Source organism: Trichosurus vulpecula, chromosome 1 (assembly GCF_011100635.1).
Source record: "Trichosurus vulpecula isolate mTriVul1 chromosome 1, mTriVul1.pri, whole genome shotgun sequence".
Classification (NCBI taxonomy): domain Eukaryota; kingdom Metazoa; phylum Chordata; class Mammalia; order Diprotodontia; family Phalangeridae; genus Trichosurus; species Trichosurus vulpecula.
In genome coordinates, this window is record NC_050573.1 from 173,068,678 (window position 1) to 173,090,836 (window position 22,159).

Consider the following 22,159-nt stretch of genomic DNA (forward strand, 5'->3'; position numbering starts at 1 on the left):
TCCACAAGATTTTAAGCTACAAATTTTCTCCCCAAGGTGGCATGTACTCTGATTGCCCCTTTCCCCAGTCTGCCCTCCCTTCTATCACCCCACTCCTCCCCCCCTTATCCCCTTACTTTCTTGTAGGGAAAGATAGATTTCTAAACCCCATTGCCTGTATATCTTATTTCCCAGTTGCATGTAAAAACAATTTTTTCTAACATTTGTTTTATTTAAAACTTTTGAGTTCCAAATTTTCTCCCTTCTTCCCTCCCCAACCCTCCTTGAGAAGGCAAGCAATTCAATATAGGTTATACACATATCATTATGCAAAACACTTCCATAATAGTCATGCTGTAAAAGACTAACTGTATTTTCCTCCATCCTATCCTGTCCCCCTTTTATTCAATTTTCTCCCTTGACCCTGTCCCTTTTCAAAAGTGTTTGCTTTTGACTACCTCCTTCCCCAATCTGCCCTCCCTTCTATCACCCCCCCCCCTTCTTATCTCCTTCCCCTCTACTTTCCTGTAGGGTAAGATACCCTATTGAGTGTGTATGTTATTTCCTCCTTAAGTCAAATCTGAAGAGAGCAAGATTCACTCATTCCCTTTCACCTGTCCCCTCTTCTCTTCCATTATAACAGCTTTTTCTTGCCACTTTTATGTGAGATAATTTACCCCATTCTATCTCTCCCTTTCTCCTTCTCCCAATATATTCCTCTCTCACCCCTTAATTTTATTTTTTTAGATATCATCCCTTCATATTCAACTCACCCTGTGCCCTCTGTGTGTATATATATATATATATGTATATTCCCTTCAATTACCCTAATATTGAGAAAGGTCTCATGAGTTACAAATGTCATCCTTCCATGTAGGAATATAAACAAAACAGTTCAATATTAGTAAGTTCCTTATGATTTCTCTTTCCTGTTTACCTTTTCATCCTTCTCTTGATTCTTGTATTTGAAAGTCAAATGTTCTATTCAGCTCTGTTTTTTTCATCAAGAATGCTTGAAAGTCTTCTATTTCATTGAAAACTCATATATTGCCTTGAAGTATTATGCTCAGTTTTGCTGGGTAGGTGATTCTTGATTTTAATCCTAGCTCCTTTGACCTCTGGAATATCATATGCTGATCCCTTAATGTAGAAACTGCTAGATCTTGTGTTATCCTAATTGTGTTTCCACAGTACTAGAATTGTTTCTTTCTGGCTGCTTGCAATAGTTTCTCCTTGACCTAGGAGCTTTGGAATTTGACTACAATATTCCTAGGAGTTTTCTTTTTGGGATCTTTTTCAGGAGGTGATCAGTGGATTCTTTCAATTTGTATTTTACCCTCTGGTTCTAGAATATTAGGGCAATTTTTCTTGATAATTTCTTGAAAGATGATGTCTAGGTTCTTTTTTTTTTTTGATCATGGCTTTCAGGTAGTCCAATAATTTTAAAATTATCTCTCCTGGATCTATCCTCCAGGTCAGTGGTTTTTCCAACAAGATATTTCACATTGTTTTCCATTTTTTCATTCTTTTGGTTCTGTTTTATGATTTCTTGCTTTCTCATAAAGTCACATGCTTCCACTTGCTCCATTTTAATTTTTAAGGCAGCATTTTCTTCAGTGATCTTTTGGACCTCCTTTTCCATTTGGCTAATTCTGCCTTTTAAGGCATTCTTCTCCTCATTGGCTTTTTGGAGCTCTTTTTGGCATTTGAGTTAGTCTATTTTTTAAGACGTTATTTTCTTCAGTATTTGGGGGGGGGTCTCCTTCAACAAGGTGTTGATTCATTTTTCATGATTTTCTTGTATCACCCTCATTTCTCATCCCAATTTTTCCTCTACTTCTCTTACTTGCTTTTCCAAATCCTTTTCGAGCTTCCATGACCTGAGACCAATTCATATTTTTTTTTGGAGGCTTTTGATGTAGGATCTTTGACTTTGTTGACTTCTTCTAGCTGTATGTTTTGATTTTCTTTGTCATCAAAGTAAGATTCTATAGCTTGAGTTCTTTTATGTTGTCTGCTCATTTTTCCAGCCAATTACTTGACTTTTGTGCTTTTGTCAGGGTATAACTGCTTTCAGAATAGAGAGTGCTTTGTCCCAAGCTTCAGGGGTTTTGCACTGCTATTTTCAGAGCTACTTCTATTCTGAGGTGGTATGATACTCCTCTCCTGGCCTGTGCTCTGGTCTGTGAGTGTAAGTACTCCTTTTTGCCATGTAACTACTAGGACTCCCTCTCCACAGGGACCACAAGCTCTGCCACCCCAGCGCTCCTCCTCCCCCAAAGAACTGCCAACCAGGACTGATACTCAGATCCAAGCAGGGCAAAGCAAGAGATCCCTGCAGTCCTGCTCCGATCAGCTGCTTAATTCCCCCCACCATCTGTGGGGATGGAACTTTGGAAGCAGCCGCTGCAGCTGCAGACACCTCCCTCGCTCTAGGGCTGAGGCCAGACCTCTCACTTCTCTCACCCAGGTCTAACAGTTTTCCTACTGACCTGCTCAGTTGTCTTTGGTGTTTGTGGGTTGAGGAGTCTAGAAACTGCCAGAGCTGCCAGTGATTCAGGGCCCTGAGGCCTGCTCCACCAAGTCTACTCTGCTTCCCTCTACACCCTTCCCAGTGACCATCCAAGCCGTCTTCGGCTGGAGACTTGTTTCACTCTGTCATTTCATGGGTTCTGTAGCTCTAGAATTTGTTCAGAGTCATTTTTCACCAGTGTTTGGAGGGATTTGGGGGAGAGCTCAAGCAAGTCTCTCTTTTCACATCGCCATCCTGCCTCCGCCCTCCCTTTCTTACTATTAGGAGAAACCTTGTTTTCCAGATCTAAGGCCCAGCAAGCAATCTATGCCCTGAGTTTGGCACAACAAGAATCCTTTGTGTTTGTCCTCTGGATGAAATCTGTTGCAGCTAAATCACAGAACTGGATCAAACCAGCCCCAGGTGGTCTCTGAGCTCAGACAAGCACCTGCATGAACCACACTCTGTTCATGAAGCCCTACAATGCATAGACTTTTCGCTACTAGGCAAACTTGCCTCACTGCTTAGGTTACACCTCATTGCCTGGTTCTCTGTCTAGCCATAACTATACGTATCAAGATGGCTTAGCGTTGATCCCTTGGGTCTCCTCAATCTTAGAGGAGACCCTGGCATGCATGTTTAGTTTCCCTCCTCCAATTAAAGAAGGCTTTTTGCTTATAGCCTTTCTGAGCACTTTCATTTTATTTATCAGAGTCAGTAGTTGGTGTATAACCTCCATGAGCTCTTTGGTATTTTCAGAATTAACAGTTGATTTGTAACCTTTGTGGCTCTTTGGTCATTTTCAGGTGATACAGGATAAATAGGAAATAATTAACAGAGATGGGGGGAGGCACTGGAATCAAGATGAGTTGGGGAAGGTTTCTGGTAAGAGGTGTGATTTTACTTGGGTCTTAAAGGAACTCAGGGAGGTCAGGAGTTGGAATAGAGGAGAGAGAGTGTTCCAGGTATGGGGGACAGTCAGAGAAATACCTGGAGCTGAAAGGTGGAGCCAGGAGGTCAATGTCATTGGATCAAAGAGTACATGGTGGGGAATAAAGTGTAAGAAGACTGGAAGGTAGGAGGGGACTAGGTTACGAATGGCTTTAAATGCCAAAAAGAACATTTGTTATTTGCTCTTGGAGGTAATAGGAAGGCACTGGAGTTTACTGAGTTGGTCAGTCAGATCTCCACTTTAGGAAATTTACTTGGGTAGCTGAATGGAGAACAGATTGGAGCAGGGAGACACTTGAGGCAGGTAGACCCACCAACAGGCTACTGCAATGATCAAGGCATGAGGTGATGAGAGCCTGTACCAGAGTGGCAGTGTCAGAGGAGAGAAGGGGGTTTATTTGAAAGATGTTGTGAGAAGGCCTTGGCAACAACTTGGATGTGGAAGGCGAGAGATAGTGAGGAATCCAGGATAATCCCTAGTTTGTGTGTAGGGGCCTGTAACCTTGTGTTCTTGAGTTGTCCTATTTTACAGAGATTAAGGCCCCCTGAACAAACATAACAGTGATTTTTTGCAATTGGACTTTGTTAAGCTCTCAGTGTGCCCTTGAAGCTGAGTCAGCTACAAACCTGGCTCCAATCAATCTAACCCAGACTGATAAACTGTTTGTGCAGCTTAGACCCATTCAGATAAGCAGAATATCCTCTTTCCATGAGGAGACGGGGAGGTTGAGCTTATGCCATTCTGCTCCCTTTTCCTACTGCCCCCTTTCCCCTCCTATGTAACTATCCTTTGAGAGGTGATTGCCTTTCTCTCCTCCCATGAGACCTCCTCTTTCTGCTGTAACCCTTACACACCCAAAGCCTTGCCTGCCTCCTTTGAACTCTGTACAAGAAGGGACCCAGCATGAGTGTTTCTGCTTTCCCTTGTAAAAAAATATGTTACAATTTGTCTTTTAGGGTTTTGACTATAGGTGAACAGTTGTGAGCCTAAGGCATTGTGAAGGTGTTGCCCTCTATAATAATAGGGAAGGCAGTAGGAAGGCAAATAAGCTGCATAGTAGATATGAGTGCTGGGCCTAGAGTCAGTCAGCTGAATCTTCCTGAATTCAATTCTGACCTCAGAAACTTACTATCTGTGTGACCCTGGGCAAGTCACTTAACTGTTTGCCTCAGTTTCCTCATCTGCAAATGAGCTGGAGAGAGAAATGGCAAACCACCCCAATATCTTTGCCAAGAAAACTCCAAATGGGGTCACACAGAGCTGGACATGAATGAACAACCAAGGAGAGCAGGGTTTAGGGAGAAGAAAATGAATTCTGTTTTGGATACATTGAATTTAAAATGTCTACTGGAATCCAATATTAGATGTCTGAAAAGCAGTTGGAAATGCAAGACTGGAGAACATCAAAGAGATTTAGGAAAGTTGGGTAAATTTGAGAATCATCAGCATAGGAATTGTAATTAAATTCATAGGAACTGATGAGCTCTCCAATAATTAAGCTCATGAGAGCTAATGATGTCACCAAGCAAGAAAAGAGAAAAAAGCCAAGCCCAAACATTATCATAGTTAGGAGTATATGCACTTTTCAGAATTTGGACATAGCTGATAATTCAGCAAAGGAAGTGGTGGTCAGGTGAGTAACATGTAGGAGAACCGGGAGGAAGCAGTGCCTTGAAAACTAAGAAAAGAGAGAATATATAGGAACATAAGAGGGTCAACACACTCCAAATGCATCTGACAGGTCAAGAAGAATGGAGAGTGAGGGAACATCACAATTAACATTGGCAGCTTTGGAGACAGCAGCTTTGATTGGGAGATGAGGCTCAAAACTAGATTGCAAAGGGTAAGATAATGCATGTGAAACACTCAGCACTGGCCCCTTAAACCTGTATCAAGGTGAGTGAGGCATTCAAAGCTTGCTGAATTTTTTAAAAGTGTTCTAGTCTAACAATTTTGCTTGAGGACCCAAATTTTTAGTTACCCTCGGCATCTGTCCACTCTTCACAGTGCAGCAAGCCACACACACTCTTTCTTCCTCTCTCTCCCAACCTGATCAAAACTCTTAAAACAAACTATAGAGCCTGAGTTAGGCTTACTTCCCCTCCCCCTGCCCCATTTTCTGTTTCCGTTTTATTTCCTGAGCTTCAGTAACACATTCCTCCCAACCCTGCCTTTTTTTTTTTTTACCAGTTATATATCTGAATTCATTTACTCCAACACTCTTCTTTTAAAAATCCAAACGTTACATTAATGCTTCTTTAAGAAAATAAATGTGCATCTCCCCCCCCCGCCCCGCCTCCCCTTAACTCTCCTCTATCCCTCAATCTGTCCTTCGAGGTAAACAACGTACAGTTAATTTAAAAAAACAAACAGACCCAACATAATTGGCCACGACGGAGAACTTTGCAATAAACCGCATTCGGCACCGGTAGCACACCACCCCTTTCCGGAGAGGCGAAATACATCCCTGCTCTTAACGTAGAGTTAAAGAGGTGGCTCTGCACTTACAGGAAAACACTAGAAGATTCATTTCATTTTTCAAAGCTCTTTCACATTTCTCTTTTGTTGGTCACCAAAGCCCCCCAACAGTTTTTAAAAATGCTCATGTGCTCACTTTTGGGCTCCATTGAGCGTTCCTGGGTCTGCGGCCCGGGTCTAGAGCTTCGTTCCTCCCGCACGGCCTCCCGTGTGGGGGAAGAGATACGAGGGAGCTCTTACTCCCACAGATGGCTTTGGGAAATGAAGGCGGTTGGGAGCCAGGCAGAACGAACGTTCCATTGTTGTGACGTCTACCCGCGTTTAGCCAATCCCAGAGGAGAGAACAAGCCTTAGGCAGTCAGTCTAGCCCCTGCCCCTCTCTCCGCGGGTCTCCCGAAGCCGAGGGCGTGGATTGGTTGCAGCTGTACGGGAAGGGGGCGGAGCAAACGGCCGGGCTTGTCTACGTAGGGATATTCCACACGTGCTAATTTATTTGCTCCTGCCGAGGTTACTTAAGTAGCTAACTTCCCGTCAGCAAGGACTTGCCCCAAAGCTGGACGTAGTTAAAGGAATTGTCGTTTATCTTCGCTATCAGTAGCTAACCCGTGGCGTTGTTTCGGGGCTTTACCGTTTGTCCCTTCCGGCTCACCGTACTTCGTGAGTTCCAGCCGTTCTGCTCTACGTGGGGAGGACGCGGCCTGCGTGAAAGAGTCGGATGAGCCGGCGACCACGTGGGCCGTGGGGTGTTCTCGGGGTGTGGTGCCCGGGAGGAGTGGCTCGAGGACCCTCGGAACCCGGAGCAACTGCAACCTCCTGTCTCACCCCCATCCAGGCCCGTTGGGCGTGCACGTCCAGCTTCCGCCATGAATTACCGGGAGCTGCTCATGAGCCGGGCCGTCCCGGGACAGTTCGATGATGCAGACTCCTCTGACAGGTAAGAGGACCCCTGCGGCGTGCGTGCGTGGGGCTTGGGCCCCATTTTCCCCCCGCTTCGCGCCTTCAGCAGCTGTGAGTATCTAGATGCAGCCTCGCTACCCACCCCGCTTTGAGCTCTTTCACAGCCCGGGGTCCTGTCAACCTACCCTCTTGAGTTCTTGGGAACTGGTAGTGTCTTTGTGATCAAAGCACATCATTTCAAGTGTTTCACTGAGTTAATTTATTTTAATTAAGTTTCTTCGAGGAGGAAAAATCTATTTTTCACTTCGTCCCATCCTTCTGCCCCCCAACAAAATAAAGACATCTGCATAGTCAAGCAAAACAACTTCTGCATTGGACTTGTCCAAAATAAATACAGGCTGTCCCAAAAGTCTTCGTGCAGTTTTAAAACTTTGGAATATCCTGTATATTCATTCATTTTGCACCCTAATTTCATTCCCTCTCTTTCAGGAGATAAGCAGCATATTTCATCATGAGGCCTCTGACATTGTTTCACTTTTTTTTTTTTTTGCATGACCCTCAAGTGCAATTTTCAAAGACTACATTGGTATTTCATTGATGTGCCTAGGATTGCAGTGTTGTCATAAGCACAATAGCGTGTATGTACATTGATTCTAAATGTCTCAAAATATAGCATATCGTGCCCTTTTTTAAACAACATTAAAGTTTTCAGTTAACAATAAATCTTTGTTTTTCTTTCACCTACCTCCCCTCCCCCATGAGGGAAAAAACCCCAGAACCTTTGTGATAAATATGCATAGTGAAACAAAGTAAATCCCTTTCTTGGCCAGAAATATGCGTCTTACTCTGCATCCTGAGTTAAGCTTACAGTTTAAGTTTAGTTGTTCTTTTAAAAAATTAACTTTGATCAAGTTTTTGTTTCTTTGTATTAAATATCGCTTATTAAATGGAAGTACAAATGCCTTAAATTTCCTAATTACTTGAGATTCACACACCTGTGGCATTTTTGAGGTGTTACCTTAGATTGCATGTAATGCTACCTGAAAAATTATTGTTTTTAGTGGAAGTATGGCCAGCATGGAAACAAACCAAGAGGAGGAAGATGCATCTAAAAATTCTCACCAGACTTTGAATGAGGTTGATGAAGAAATTCAGGAAGATGATTATGAAGATTATGATGATGATGATGATGATGATTGGGACTGGGATGATGAAGTTGGGAAAATTACTAAGGGCTCTTCTTCAACTGGAGGGAGTAACCCACAGGTATTTTACAAATGAGTTTTTGACACCTTTCTAGTATGTACCTATTTCCTCTTAATACCAGCTTTCGGATCTACTATATTGCTCTAAAACAAGATCAGTTAGCCTTTTTTTTTTCTGTCATGGTCCACTTTGACAGTCAGGTGAAGTCTGGATCCCTTTTCAGAATAATGTTTGGTTGCCTACAGTCATAATCAGAGGAAATGATAAAATTCAGTTAAAAGGTTAGTGAAAATAAAGATGTAATTTTCTTCCCATCCAAATTCACTGACCCTCTGAAATGTAGATTCTGCTCTAGAACTTAAAAAGATTGTCTTAGAGTGATCTTCTCTTCTTGCTAATTCATTTTTCTCCATATCTGTATTTTGTTTTTTAACGTTCCATTCATTTACAAATACAGCCTTCCCTTGAAACAAAGAAGAGAAGGGAAAAAAAAAAACAGTTCAGCAAAGCCACCTTATTTACAGTGTATGACAGAATATGCAAGCTTTCACACCCACAGCCCCCTACCTTTCCCACATTGTTTGGTTTTCATGCTGATTTTTGAAAGGTGAGGTGTTACGTACTTTGGATTATAGATCTGCAACTGGAAGGAGCCCATCTATTTAAGACGCCTTGTTTTACAAGAGGTAAAGTCTCGCTCGAGGTCATTCAAGCAGCAAATCTAGATGATGACGATGGTGAACTTAGAGAGCCCAATCCAATGTTCTTGCTACTGGACTGCACTACCTCCATTTATGGCATGTAGTGGTGAAGGTCTAGAAAAATAAGGGATTCCATGTACTTAATTTGTGTAAATTAAAATCTGATGTTTATGGAGCTATAAAAGGAGAACTTAATCTAAAACTACACCTTATTTGCAGAAGTAGGGAACTGTAATTGTATGCTTTTCTTTTTTTCTTTTATTCTCTGTGACAAGAGATGGCTTTCTGGTAATTGGGGAGAAACATTTGGAAATCAAGACATGTAAAAAAATCTAAAGGAAAATTAAAAGTAAGATTTCTGTAACAGAGTAGGAAAAAATAATCTTACCTATGCAGTATGGTATAATAGAAAGAGGTCAGGACTTGGAATCTGGAGAGACTTGGATTAGAATACTGCCTCTGTGATCATGGGCAAAGTCCTTAATTTGACTCTGAGCCTCAGTTTTGTCAACTGTGAAATGGAAATAATTCCTGTAGTGCATTCCTTATAGCATTGTTAAGAAGATATGCACACGCACTCACACTCTTTTAATAATCTTAAAAGTGCTTATGTAAATGTCAATTATAAAAATAACTTGGGCTAAGCAGAGTTGAGTACTTAACCAGGATAATTTATTATTATACATGTGGTTACAGTTGATAAGTTTGTGCTTATATTTGTTAATTGTAGAAGTTTCAGGCCCAAAACTCTCCTTTTTAACTTTTTTCTCTGTTCATTTGTGACATATATGTTTCGTGTGATGTTTTTCCTCTTCAGGGCATCATTTCCTTCAATTTTTATTGGATACTTAGTAAGTGCTTAGTGTGTCAGCGTTGAGGAAACAAAGGAAGGTGAAATGGTCTCTTTGCTCTAGGAGCTCACATTTCAGTGGCTGAGATATATCCCCACCAGTCTATGTGATACATAATGTTTTTCCTCTTTGGGGCATTGTTTCATTTTTATTGGATAGTTTGTAAGCTCTTATTACGTGTTTTCTCTGTGCTGGGTACTGGGAGAAAACAAAGGAAGGAAAATTAGTCTCTGTGCTGTAGGAGTTCATATTCTAATGACTAAGATAATATAAATAATTAGGTCCATACAACATATATACAGAGTAGATGGGATACAGTCTGACTAAGGAGGATGTTAGCATCTGGGAGAGATGAGGAAAGACCTCTTGCAGAAGGTGAGATTTGAGTTGAGTCTTGAAGGAAAAACCGGGGAAACTAAGAGGTGAGGTGAGGTGGGATGGGGGTAGAGGGCAGTACAGTAGCACAGAGATGAAAGTGGAAGTGTAAGTGGGCCAGTGTTTGAGCCACTGAGTATATGAAGTGGGGTAAAGTGTAGGAAAAAGGCAGCTTATGAAGGGCTTTAGATGCTGGAGGAGCTTGTTATTGGATCCTGGAAGCAATAGGGAGCCATTGGAGCTCATGGAGCAGGGGGATCAACATGATCACATCTATGCTTTAGAAGGATCACCTTGGCTGCTGAGTGGAGAATAGATTGGGATGGGGAGGGACCTGAGGCAGGGAGACAGATTAAAAAAAATATTGCAGAGGTGAGGGAGAGGTGGTGAAGGCCTGAGCTAGGGTTATAATTGTGAGTGGGGAGAATGGGCTGTCTGAGAGATTTTGAAGGTAGAAGTAACCAGATTTGGCAATAGATTGTGTTCCAGAGGGATACAAAAGTGAAGAGTCAAAGATGAAGCCAAGGTTGTAATTGAGAGGATGGTGGCACCCTTAACAGTAACGGGGGAGTGTGGAAGGGGTATTTTGGGGGGGGGGGTGTCTCTTTTGACCATGTTGACATTAAGAGAACTACAGGACATCAAGTTCTAAATGTCCAAGATGCAATTAGTGATGAGGGTCTGTAGCTTATGAGAGAGACTAGGGGCCGGACATACATGTATTGGGGAATCATCTGCATAGAGATAATTAAGCGTGTGAAAGCTGATAGGTCACCATGGGTGGCATAGAGCAAAAAAAAAGAGGACCGGTGATTGAGCCTTGGAACAGAGGTCATCCACAGTTAGTGGGCATGACCTAGGCAAAGAAACCAGCAGAGGAGCCAGGAGAACTGTAAGAGAACAGTGTCATAAGCATCTAGAAGGGAGAGAGAATCGAGGAGGTCATCAACAACGTCAGATGCTACAGAGGGGTTAAGAAGAATGAGATTTGAGAAGATTTGGCCATTATGAGCTTAGTGGCAACTTTAAAGAGGGCAACTTCAGTTGAATGATGAGGAAACAGCTAGCATCTATATAGTTTTAAGGTTTGCAAAGTGCTTTCTATGTGTTACCTCATTTAATCATCACAATTACTCTGGTGAGTTAGGTTGTTGCTCTTATCACCATTTATAGAAGAGGAAACAGATGCTAGAAGATGCTAAATGATTTGCCTAGGGTCACACTACTAGTCAGTGCTTGAGGTCAGAAACCAGATTGCATAGGGCCTAGAAGAGAATGAGAGAAGAGGAATGGGAAGTGAGATGCAGGACAATGGCTAGAGTGACGGTTGGATTAAGCAATGCTTTTTTTTTAAAGGATGAGAGACAGGAGTATTTTTGTAGCTGGCTGGGAAGCAGCTAGTAGATCTGGGTGGAGGGGGAGGGGAGGGGAGGAAGAGGAAGGATTAACAGGAGAGGTTGAGGTCAAAAGTGCCCAGAGAAGAGTTGGCCTTCGAAAGGAGCAAGGCCACAGTGAAGCAGAAAATAGTTAAAGGGAATGCTGAATGATGTTACATGAGGAGGAGGAGAAAGGGACTCTAGGTAGATGGCCTCAATCTTTTGGTGGTGTGAGAGGGTTGAAGGGATGTGGGGTTTGGAATAGTTGTTGTGGAAAGTGGGGTACTGAATGAATTAAGAAGAATGGAATGGTGTTTTGCTGCAGCCAAGAGCCAGTTGAGATTATGTAACAAATTTGTAGCAAGCTCAGCCAACACAGATTTCATGCTCTGCTCCACCTCTGTTTGGCAGTATGTGAATAGGAGGAAAGGAATGATGGAAGTGATCCGTGGTGGGGTTTGGTAAGGCACGAATGGTAGAAGGAGAGCGTGGAAGAAGCGGTGGGAAGTGAGAAGTATTCCCACTTTCAACGACTTGTTTAAGGAATTCAGAGTTAAATTGTTCGTTGGTCATATCTCTTTATTATTCATTCCCAGTGCTTCATCCCATCCCTCAACCCCTCATCCCAAATTCTAATTTTAGCTCTGAGTTAGTGGTCTGACTGTACACAGCAGATTCAGTAATGATTCTCACATGAATAACTCACCTTTTCCTTTCTACTAAAATGCGTGTTTCATTTGTATGGTGTCATTTGGTACTTACCATATCTAGTATCTTTCCCCCAAAGAATATGTTCATGGATTTAGAGGCATGAGGCTTCTGTGTAGTCTGTAAGTCTCTAGCCTCTCATTTCTTTTTTCCTGAACTGTGCATTCCCATATTTTTCCCCAGCCTCGTCTTTCCCTATTTTTTTGGGAAGTCCCCAAATATCAGTATATGTTGATTTGACTTGGAAGGTCCTATCAACTCTTTTGTAGAATCTCTACCATTCCTCCTTAATAACCAATATTGGTACATAAACTGATACTATTTTCATAGGTGTCTGCTGCAAATACATGATGGCCAAGTGTCTGATGAAAGTGTTTCTTGTATTTAGGTATATGCTAAAATTTACTCCACCAGCTCCTTTCTTTGACTTGGCAAGGAATACCAATGATCCCTCCTTCCATTTAGCTGCAGCTTCTTTCTTTTGGTTTTGTTTATAGCAAGAATATCAAAATTGATGTGATTCAGTTCCTCCAGAAAAAAATATATCTACTTGTTGATCATTGGATAAGGATATCACACTTTGTGAGGTTGAAGTTTGGTGATCCCCAAACTGTAATTCTTAGCACCCTCTACTTGCTTCCTCTTACCACTGTACCACCATTACAGAATTAGAACAGGGCTAAATAGGACTGGGGGCCATTTTTAATATTTCTTTGACTCACAGACAATAGAAATGGTATAAACACCAATTATAATAATTTCATCAAGGAATTTAATCAATGTAAATTAATACAGTAGTGAGACCAAGAGAGCCTCTGTCTGCAAGTCTCTGAGTTGTCAATTGGAGATAGATGGCTATGAAAGGCAACATCAGGTTAGAATATAAATCCATCTTATAAATCCATACAAAGAAGGATGACAAACAGTTATGAGCAGTGTCATCTTAAAAAGCAGAGAGAAGCAACAGGTAACAACCATTTTAAAGAAAACTTGGCAAGATGTCCAATTAAGCAATCATCCGAAGGCCATTCAGGAAAGAAAATTAAAGGAGGACTACCAATAAAAATAAAATGCAAAAGATTTGCAGAAACAGTTTTAATGAAGTTCTCCATCGAGGAAAATGAAGCTACTGCATTTGGACCCCAATATCAATCCCTGAGGTGCTTGCAGGGGAGATAGAGAGAGCACCAGAAGACAGTAAAAACACAAAAAGTATTTGGAATGGATCAAGTACATAAAGAGGCAGTACAATTGTGAGTCAGTCAAAAAACTAAGTGCTGGGGATACAAAGAAAAGCAAAAAAAAAAATGCGTGTGTGTATCACACACATACCTGCTCATAAAAGAGCTCATAGTCTAATGGAGGAGACAATATTTAAATAAATATGTTTAAATGAGATAGATAGAGGATAAATATAGGAGAAAGTCTCAGAGGGAAGGGACTAAGATTGAGAAGGACTGGGAAAAGTTTCTTATGGAAGGTGGGACTATAGATAAAATTTGAAGGAAGCCACGGCAGCCTGGAGGTGGTGGAGATGAGGAGGGAGAGAATCCTAGGCATGGGGGGGATAGCCAAAGAAAATACTTTGAATCGGCAATCTACTGTTTGATTAACCCAGAGACTCCAGCTTCTGGGATAAGAACTCACTGACAAAAACTTCTGAGAAAACTGGAAAATAGTATGGCAGAAACTGGGCATAGACCAATGTCTGACACTGTATACCAGAATAAAGTCCAAACGGGTACACTATCTAGGTATAAAGGCTGATGCTATAAACAGATTAGGGGAGCAAGGAATAGTTTATCTGTCAGATTTATGGGTAATGGAGAAATTTATGACCAAACAAGAGTTAGAGAACATTATAAAATGCAAAATGGATAGTTTTGATTACATTAAATTGAAAAGTTTTTATATAAACAAAGCCAATGCAACCAAGATTAGGAGGGAAGCAGAAAACTGGGGAAGAATTTTTACAACTAGTATCTCTGATAAAGGCCTCATTTCTAAAATATATAGAGAACTGAGTCAAATTTACAAGATACAAGTCATTCCCCAGTTGATAAAAGGTTAAAGGATATGAACAGGCAGTTTTCAGAGGAGGATAAAGAGAGGATAAAGCTATCTATAGTCATATGAAAAAATGCTCTAAATCACTATTGATTAAAGAAATGCAAATCAAAACTCTGAGGTACCACATCACACTTATCAGATTGGCTAACATGACAAAACAGGAAAATGGTAAATGCTGGAGATGTGGGAAAATCGGAACACTAATGCATTGTTGGTAGAGTCGTGAACTGATTCAACCATTCTGGAGAGCAATTTGGAATTATGCCCAAAGGGCTATAAAAATGTGCATACCCTTACCCTTTGACCCAGCAGTAGCACTAACAGGACTGTATCCCAAAGAGATCATAAAAATGGGAAAAGGTCTCACATGTACAAAAATATTTATAGCAGCTCTTTGTGGTGGCCAATAACTGGAAATCAAGGGGATGCCCATCAATTGGGGAATGGCGGAACAAGTTGTGCAGTTAGACTTCAGAAAAACCTGCAAAGACTTATACGAACTGATGCTGAGTGAAGTCAGCAGAACCAGGAGAACATTGTGCACAATAACAGCCACACTGTTCAAGGACTGATTTTGATAGACTTAGCCCTTCTTAGCAATTCGAGGACCTAAAACTTTTTCAAAGGACTCATGATGGAAAATGCCATTCACAGCCAGAGAAAGAACTGTGGAGTCAGAATGCAGAGTGAAGCAGACTCTTTTCTCTTGTTTTCTTTCTCATGGTTTCTCCTATTTGTTATTATTGTATGCGGCATGACTGATGAATAGGAACATATGTATAGAGCACATATTGGATTGCATGCCTTCTTGGGGAGTGAGGGGGAGAAAATTTAGAACTTGTGGAACTGAATGTAGAAAACTGAAAATAAGTGTAAAAAAATACTTTGAATTCGGATATGGTATATCTTGTGTGAGGAGCAGCAAGGAAGAAGGCAGTGAGGTGTGAGACTAGGAAGGTATGAATGGACCAGGTTATGAATGGCTTTGGAAGCCAAATTGAGATTTTTATATTTGGTATGCAAATAATAGGGATGTGTCTAAAAGAGAGGGAAGTTAGAAGGTATCTGAAAGGAGTGATGATACCAAAGACATAAACCTTGAATCGTGTTAATACTGGAAAAGGTAACCAAGAAAACATCAGTTAAGTACTGACCTATATTCCTACTCTCCCATCTATGGAAAATCTTTGAGAGTTTTATATGAATATATAGACATATACATAGCTGTATATGTACACACATAAATTAAGAACTTCTTTAACGAAGGTATTATTAGGAAACAAAACAGGCATTTTCAAGTGACGATCAACATTCAACCACATCTTTGCTATCTCATAGTTAACTGAAATGTAAGGAATGTATCAGCCAACTGTGCTATTTGTTAACTATGAAAAAACATTTGATTTGGTAGAACACATACACCATCATATTAGTTTTTCTACAGAAAAATGTCTCTTAGTCTTACATTATGATTCAGGTTTCCTTGGAAATTGTGATAACAGTAATAACTTTTCAATGAGAAGATGTCAGCTGAAGCATAAAACAGTGAGGTGTATTCTTACCAAAGATTCCCCACTGTAATGATGGGAAGAGATAAAAGTGCAGTATCCATCTCTGATGATGAGGTGTCCCAGATGGTCCTGTTTGCAGATGGCATTGGGCTGACCGCATCATCCCCCAGGGTATTGCAAAGCCTCCTGAAAGAGATCTGTAATCAGTGGAAGAAGTTTGGCCTTGTCGATACATACAGGAAAGACTAAGTTGATGAAGAATGTCTTTTTGAAGAATGAACGAAGAATGCTCAGAATAAAGAATTTCAGCAACTCTATAGAAATTGCCCAGCAGTGTGTATGTAGTCAGATAGACGGTGGAATCAGATTTGAAAAGGAGGGGAAGAGAGGACTGAATGACTTCTAGGGAACTGGAAGCTTTTTTAGTAACCCCAAGCTTCATAAAAAAGCAAAGACCCACCTTTTTGGTATTCATATTTTATTGGCATTGCTTTATGGCAGCATTGAGTTATGGAACCACACCACTGTCTCCAAAGAACTAAAGATGAGTATCAGAGTGATGCGATACTGACAGGCAGGCTGTTATACATAACCAGTAGTAACTTCAAAGAGGAACAGGAATAGAGGGTGTCAGAGGAATTGTATGGTAAGAAAATGAGATGGGTTGGTCACAAGATGAAAGCAAGAGATAAATGGGTAAACAACCAAAGTACTTCACTGATACTGATATTTCAGCATGATGTTGAAAAAAAGCAAGAAAGGCCCTTGGCATGGTAAGATTCTGTTTCCTGTGGTGAACTTTTAGTTCAACATGGATAAGACTTTCACAGACTAGGTTGCCATCAATAGGTTGTGATCTGCATTGATGAAACTTACTCCTGAATTGGTGAGCTCATAGATGCATTTGAATATTTACTGTTCTGGGCTCTATTTAGGGAATTTCCCTCAGGAAAGATGAGATGGCAGAAAATCAGTTTTACTTGAGAATTTCAGAAAGAGTTTGTGCTGAGAGAAGGTTGAAGCGTTTGGCGTAGCCCTGGTGGCATTCTACAAAATGGTGTTTCTGAGATGCTCATTGTCTAATGAATTAAGCTGATCCATCTTTGTCATTTGGGATAAATGCTCTTTTCTAAAAGTTTAGCTAGATAAGCCCATCAAGTAAGAAAAAAATTTGCTGAAATTGAATTCAACTCCTTCATGGTAGTAGGGAAATACTATGACATGGATAGCTGAAAGCCTCTGATTATCTAAAAATCCTCATTACACATTAGTTTCAACCTCCTCCTCGTTCTTTAAAGATTCTTAAGGAAAGTTCACTGATGGTTCGCTACCCTTTCCATATATATATGCCACAAAATGTAGGTACAGATATAAGTCCTAATAAATGAATATTCCACTCTACTAGTGTTATGAGCAAGTTTTCCACATCTCTTCTAGGCTAACCGACAGCCCAGTCACTTCAGCTCAGCAAAAATGTCAACTCCAGCGGACAAGGCCTTAAGAAAATTTGAGAATAAAATTAACCTAGGTGAGTTTGTAAATGCCTGAGAGATGAATTCAAATGACACTAACTGGTTACACAGAAATAAGACATTATAATTAAGGACAGACAGAAAGAATTTCCACCCTTTTCTGTTTCCTCAGATATGATAGAAACATGTAGTTTTGAAATAATAAAGCTTCACCTATTATAGTTAGTCTGTACGTGTAAAAGGGTCTGATTTAATGGAGTAGTAATAAGGGCTTAACCTTTTGCAACTGAATTGAGAATGCAAGAATGTTAGAATTCAGTTTTTATTATCTTTCATGTCTGTTTTTCCTCAAACATTAGGCTGATTAGCAGTATTTAATTAAACATCACAATTACCTGTTGAACTTCTCACTGTCTCAGATGCTAACTAGAACTCTTAGATTGTTTTCTATCTTTTAAAAATGCCATATGATCTTGCTCATTGCTCAGAAATAGATTAATAGAGTTTCCTTTGGCTAGTCCTTTGGTTTTAGCATTGAGTGGAAGTTGAAGTTCTTCCTAGAAATCAGACTGTTATGTTGATTTATTTATGTTTGTGGTCTGATTTGAAGCAGCTTTAGTTTAACTTATGGAAGTCTAGTGATTCAGATACAGATAAGATCATTGGCTAGGTATCTTGGATTGTTTGACCAGTTTCAGACACAGGGACAAAATAGAAAAGTCACTTGTTTTTTTCTAAATTAAAACTTTTTTGTGTGTGCTCACCTCTCATTTTTCTTTTAGATAAACTTAATCTTGCTGATTCTGTTATAAATAAGGTCACTGAAAAGACTAGACAAAAGGAGGCAGATATGTAAGTAGTATTTTGAGAACTTTCTAATTTATTGTAATAGATTCAAGCTTTTGAGTTTCTGAAATGCTTTCCTTTTGTTGGCTTAGGGGTAATCAATCTTCCCTTCCCATCTCTTCCTTTCCCCCAGAATATATTGTTTAATTACAAGATAAGACTCCACTTTTCCCATTCTTCATGTTACCATTTCAAAATAGACTACCTTAAGATTATGTGTAAAAATGCTATATATGGATATAGATAGACATAGATACATACTAATCTCTCTCTATATATATGTATATATATTGATGTCAGAAAAACTCAAACTTTTATTTTGTCCAACTAGGAAGAACTATTAGCAAATTCATCAGTTAGGATAATATTTGTAGTTCAGTTATAAAGGATATGACCTTACTAGCTTAAATAAACGGATCATAAATTCTTTGATGCCAGGCAAATAAATATTTTGCCTAGAACCCAGCCCAGTATTTGTGAATATAAGTTATGTGCTTAGTTAATTTTTTAAAGTTTGAATAAGACTTTGACATTTCATAAGGCTATCATGTGAAAAGTGTTGAATAAGGGCCAGGAAATGCATACGATCTGTGTATTCATACACAATTGTTGTATATTCTTAATTACATGTAATAATCATAGGTCTAGAGTTGGAAGGATGTCAGTGTTCATCTAGTATACCTCCGTGATAATAGCTAGCATTAATTAGCCTTCTAAGATTTGGAAAGCACTTAACCTGTGTTCTTTCATTTGATCCTCACACCCAATCCTGTGAGGTGGGTGATATTATCTCTACTTTACACTTAAGGCAACTGAGGCTGAGAGAGGTTGAGATCTGCCCAGGGTCACACAGCTAATAAGTGCTTGAGGCAGAATTTGGATTCTGAGACCACCAAACTCAGGCTCCACCTGGCTACCTCCACTTACCTGTGTGATCTTGGACAAGTCACATAAATTTCCTGGGCCTTAGTTTCTTCTTCCATAAAATGAGGCAGCTGGGGGAACATATGAATGATCACAAGTTTGTACTAACCAATCATTACAGTTAGTGATAGAAGCAGTTTTCTAGCTAGAAGAGTGTAAGAAAGGCCCTTTTAATTCCATTTGCTAATTGTTGTTTCCTTTTTCGTACTTCAGCGTGAGTTTGTTTCATACGCGTGCCATGTGCATGGGTAAAGTCAATGGGTATGCTGGATTGGAAAGAATAGAGATTTTAGAGTCAGAAAACCTGATTTTTAGTCAGTCAGTAACCATTATGAAGGGCCAACCGTGTGCCAGGTACTCCCAAGCCCTGGGGATACCAATGGGCATATGCCCTCCAGCTGCTCACAGTCTTAACCTGTATGACCATCACCTCTTTGGGCTTCAGTTTTGTTGTCAGTATGATGAGGTTGAACAAGATGATCTATAAAAGCCCTTTTCTGCTCTAAGAACCCTTGTACTCTTAGGACTAAAGACTGGATAGTATCTTGGCTAGGAAGAATATTTACATCTTGTTTCTATAACTAGTTGTTACAAGAAGTTCAACCCTGATTTAGGATCATGGGTTTCTAGTGAAATGTCGTAATGTTTGTCATAAATGTTTGAATTTCACAAAGGAGATCTAGTTGACACTTGAATTTATTTTATAAATCCTGTTATTCATTAAATTACCATGACAATAATTGACATGGAACATTTTATAGTTATGAAGGTATTTGTACACACTATTATTTTGGATCTGCATAATAAACTCAAAAGGTAGAAGAAGTATCAGCATCTTTGTTTTACAGATGACAAAGCCTAACAGAGATTAAGGGACTGAAAGAAGAGTGTGGCATGCCACTACTTAGCAGCAGACCTGGGGTGTGGAGGCAGGCTTTCTGAGTTGAAGTCCCTGTGTTCTTCCTACTCTGCAAATCAAAGTATTTTTTTTAAGTAGGAAGTGAAACTAAGAGACTGACGTCCAAGATTGTTGTTCATCCTTTGTTCTCAAAGAGGACCAATGATATCAGAAGGGTGATGTCTTGACTTGCAAGTGAATTGAATTTAAGTGAGGCAAGACTGTGCAGAGTCATCAGCCTCGGTCTCTCCTCCAGAGTTGTCTGAGTCCGGTGGCAAGACATAGGTCTGGGTGACTGGCAATGGCCCAGGATGCAGTAGGGGACCTTGGTCTTTTTAAGCTAAGGTCTTTCCCAGGTCTCAGTTTGTCTGAGGGTACACCCATTCCATGAACTGAAATGGAAAAAAGTGGAGTTTTTCTGTCCCCTTATTGAGTCCTACAGCCATGAAATAAAAACATTCTGTGAATTAAATGATAGTGTTGACATTGATGGAACACCTCAGAATTTACAGAGCACCATATCTCACTTTGAACCTAATAGAGGAATTATGCCCATTTTATAGATAAGAAAAGTAGATTCAATGAGTTAAATGATTGTAAGGGTTAGTGGCAGGTTTTGAGCTTGGTAACTTCAAGTCTAGTACTGTATCTCCTGCAGGCGAACACTTTTTAAAATCACCTGCTCTTAATAATGTTATGTACTATTTGTAAAAAGCCCTGATGTTTCTACAAGTTCTAGCTACTTGATTTCCTTAAAGCTTTTTGCTTTAAGGAAGATGAGTCAGGATTTCTCTTGGCTGTGGGGTGAGCTTTTTTCTTTTTTCTCAGAATTCCTGCCTTTGTGGGCTTCTAAGATTCCATCTAGAGCTGGAGAGGACCGTAGAGACCATCCATTTCAACCATTTTGCTTAGAAGTGATGAGACCAAGTCACAGAGAACTGAAGTGACTTGCCCGAAGTTACATAGGGGACAAGTGACAAAGCTGGGATTAGAACTAGGGTCCTGTGACTCAAAGTTCAGTCCTTTCCCTCTGCTCCTTGTAAGAGAGTGATGGTGAAGGGAAGTATTAGAAGGCAAACTGAAGGTAGGTAGACATGTACAAACTGAGCTAAGAATAAGAGAAATAGGAGGTCAGTATCCTGGGAGGAGGAGAACTTGGAAATAAGAGAAACGAGTCTGCCTATGGATAAGGACGCTGCTTGGGTTTTTTAGTGAAGTAATGTAGTCATTTGTGCTTCTGTTTTATTTAGGTTTTATTTCATTAAAATATACAACTATTTATGACATCACATGTATGTTCATGTATCTCTTTTGCTTTTGGCTAGGTATCGGGTTAAAGATAAGGCTGACAGAGCAACTGTGGAACAGGTATATTTTAAAAATGTTTTTAATGAATATTTCTGCTATTTTCTTTTTTGAAATAAATTTTTATTGATAGTTTTTTAAAAAAAATCACTAACATTTTTCCTAGTATTCCTTTTCCTCCCCTCCTAGAGGACTAGGCTACCCTATATGACAAATGATGTTTTTTAAAGAAAAAAATCAGCAAAACTAATCAGTATATCACAGAATTCTGAAAATATATGCAATGTGTCCCATACTTGTATACCTCCCACTTCTGCCAAGAGGTGGGGTAGAAATGTCTTGCATGTTTTCTTTGGAGCCATGCCTGTTCTTTGCAATTTTGTAACATTCACTTTTGATGTGTGCGTGTGTGTGTGTGTGTGTGTGTGTGTGTGTGTGTGTGGGGTGGTTCTTAACATTCACGTTGTAATCATTGTTTTCGTGACTTTGCTTATTTCACACTTTCTATGTTAAATCATGTTCGTCACAGCACAGTGATATTTCATTATATTCACGTACCATGATTTGCTTAGGCATCCACCAGTCAGTGGACATTTTTGTTTCTAATTTTTGTTATCACCAAGAGTGTCACTGTAAATATTTTGGGAATTTCTTATCAATGGCCTCTTTTGGTATGAGCCTATTAGCGGAATCTCTGGCCAAATGGCATGAACGTTTTACTTACGTTATTTGCATAATTCCAGTTGCTTTCCAAAATGGTTGTGCTGATTCATAGCTCCACCAAGAGTGGAATGGTATGCCTGTCTTATTCTAACGTTGACTCTTCCCCATCTTTTGCCAGTAGAATCAATTTTCAGGGAATGGGTTGAGACCTCAGTTGTTTTGATTTGCATTGCGCTTGTTAATGATTTGGAATATTCTTTGAGAACTGTTTGTTCATACCCTTTGATCATTTACATCTTGGGAAGTGAGTTTTGGTTTTATGGTTTACACATACACATCTCTGTGCAGTTTTAAGCTCTAGTGGCTTAAAACCACACTAAGATTTTGGGACATCCTGTATACTCACATACATATATATGTTAAAGGTTTGGTACT

General features: G+C 40.0%; 2 protein-coding genes across 2 annotated transcripts in view; one reads left to right on the plus strand and one right to left on the minus strand.

Moving 5' to 3' along the window:
- CAGE1 (cancer antigen 1) overlaps positions 1-6,786 on the minus strand; it is a 95,622-nt gene extending 88,836 nt beyond the window's left edge. Inside the window, exons 1-3 of the mRNA XM_036742522.1 lie at positions 6,525-6,786; positions 6,447-6,474; positions 6,058-6,232 (exon numbers count right to left, since the gene is read on the minus strand). Coding sequence (XP_036598417.1) covers positions 6,058-6,232; positions 6,447-6,474; positions 6,525-6,786 — 465 coding nt within the window. The remainder of the gene's footprint in view (positions 1-6,057; positions 6,233-6,446; positions 6,475-6,524) is intronic.
- Positions 6,380-22,159, plus strand: part of RIOK1 (RIO kinase 1) — a 40,496-nt gene continuing 24,716 nt past the window's right edge. The window contains exons 1-5 of the mRNA XM_036742021.1: positions 6,380-6,855; positions 7,880-8,084; positions 17,054-17,144; positions 17,871-17,940; positions 21,082-21,124. Of these exons, the coding sequence (XP_036597916.1) occupies positions 6,785-6,855; positions 7,880-8,084; positions 17,054-17,144; positions 17,871-17,940; positions 21,082-21,124 (480 nt within the window). The 5' untranslated portion in view covers positions 6,380-6,784. The remainder of the gene's footprint in view (positions 6,856-7,879; positions 8,085-17,053; positions 17,145-17,870; positions 17,941-21,081; positions 21,125-22,159) is intronic.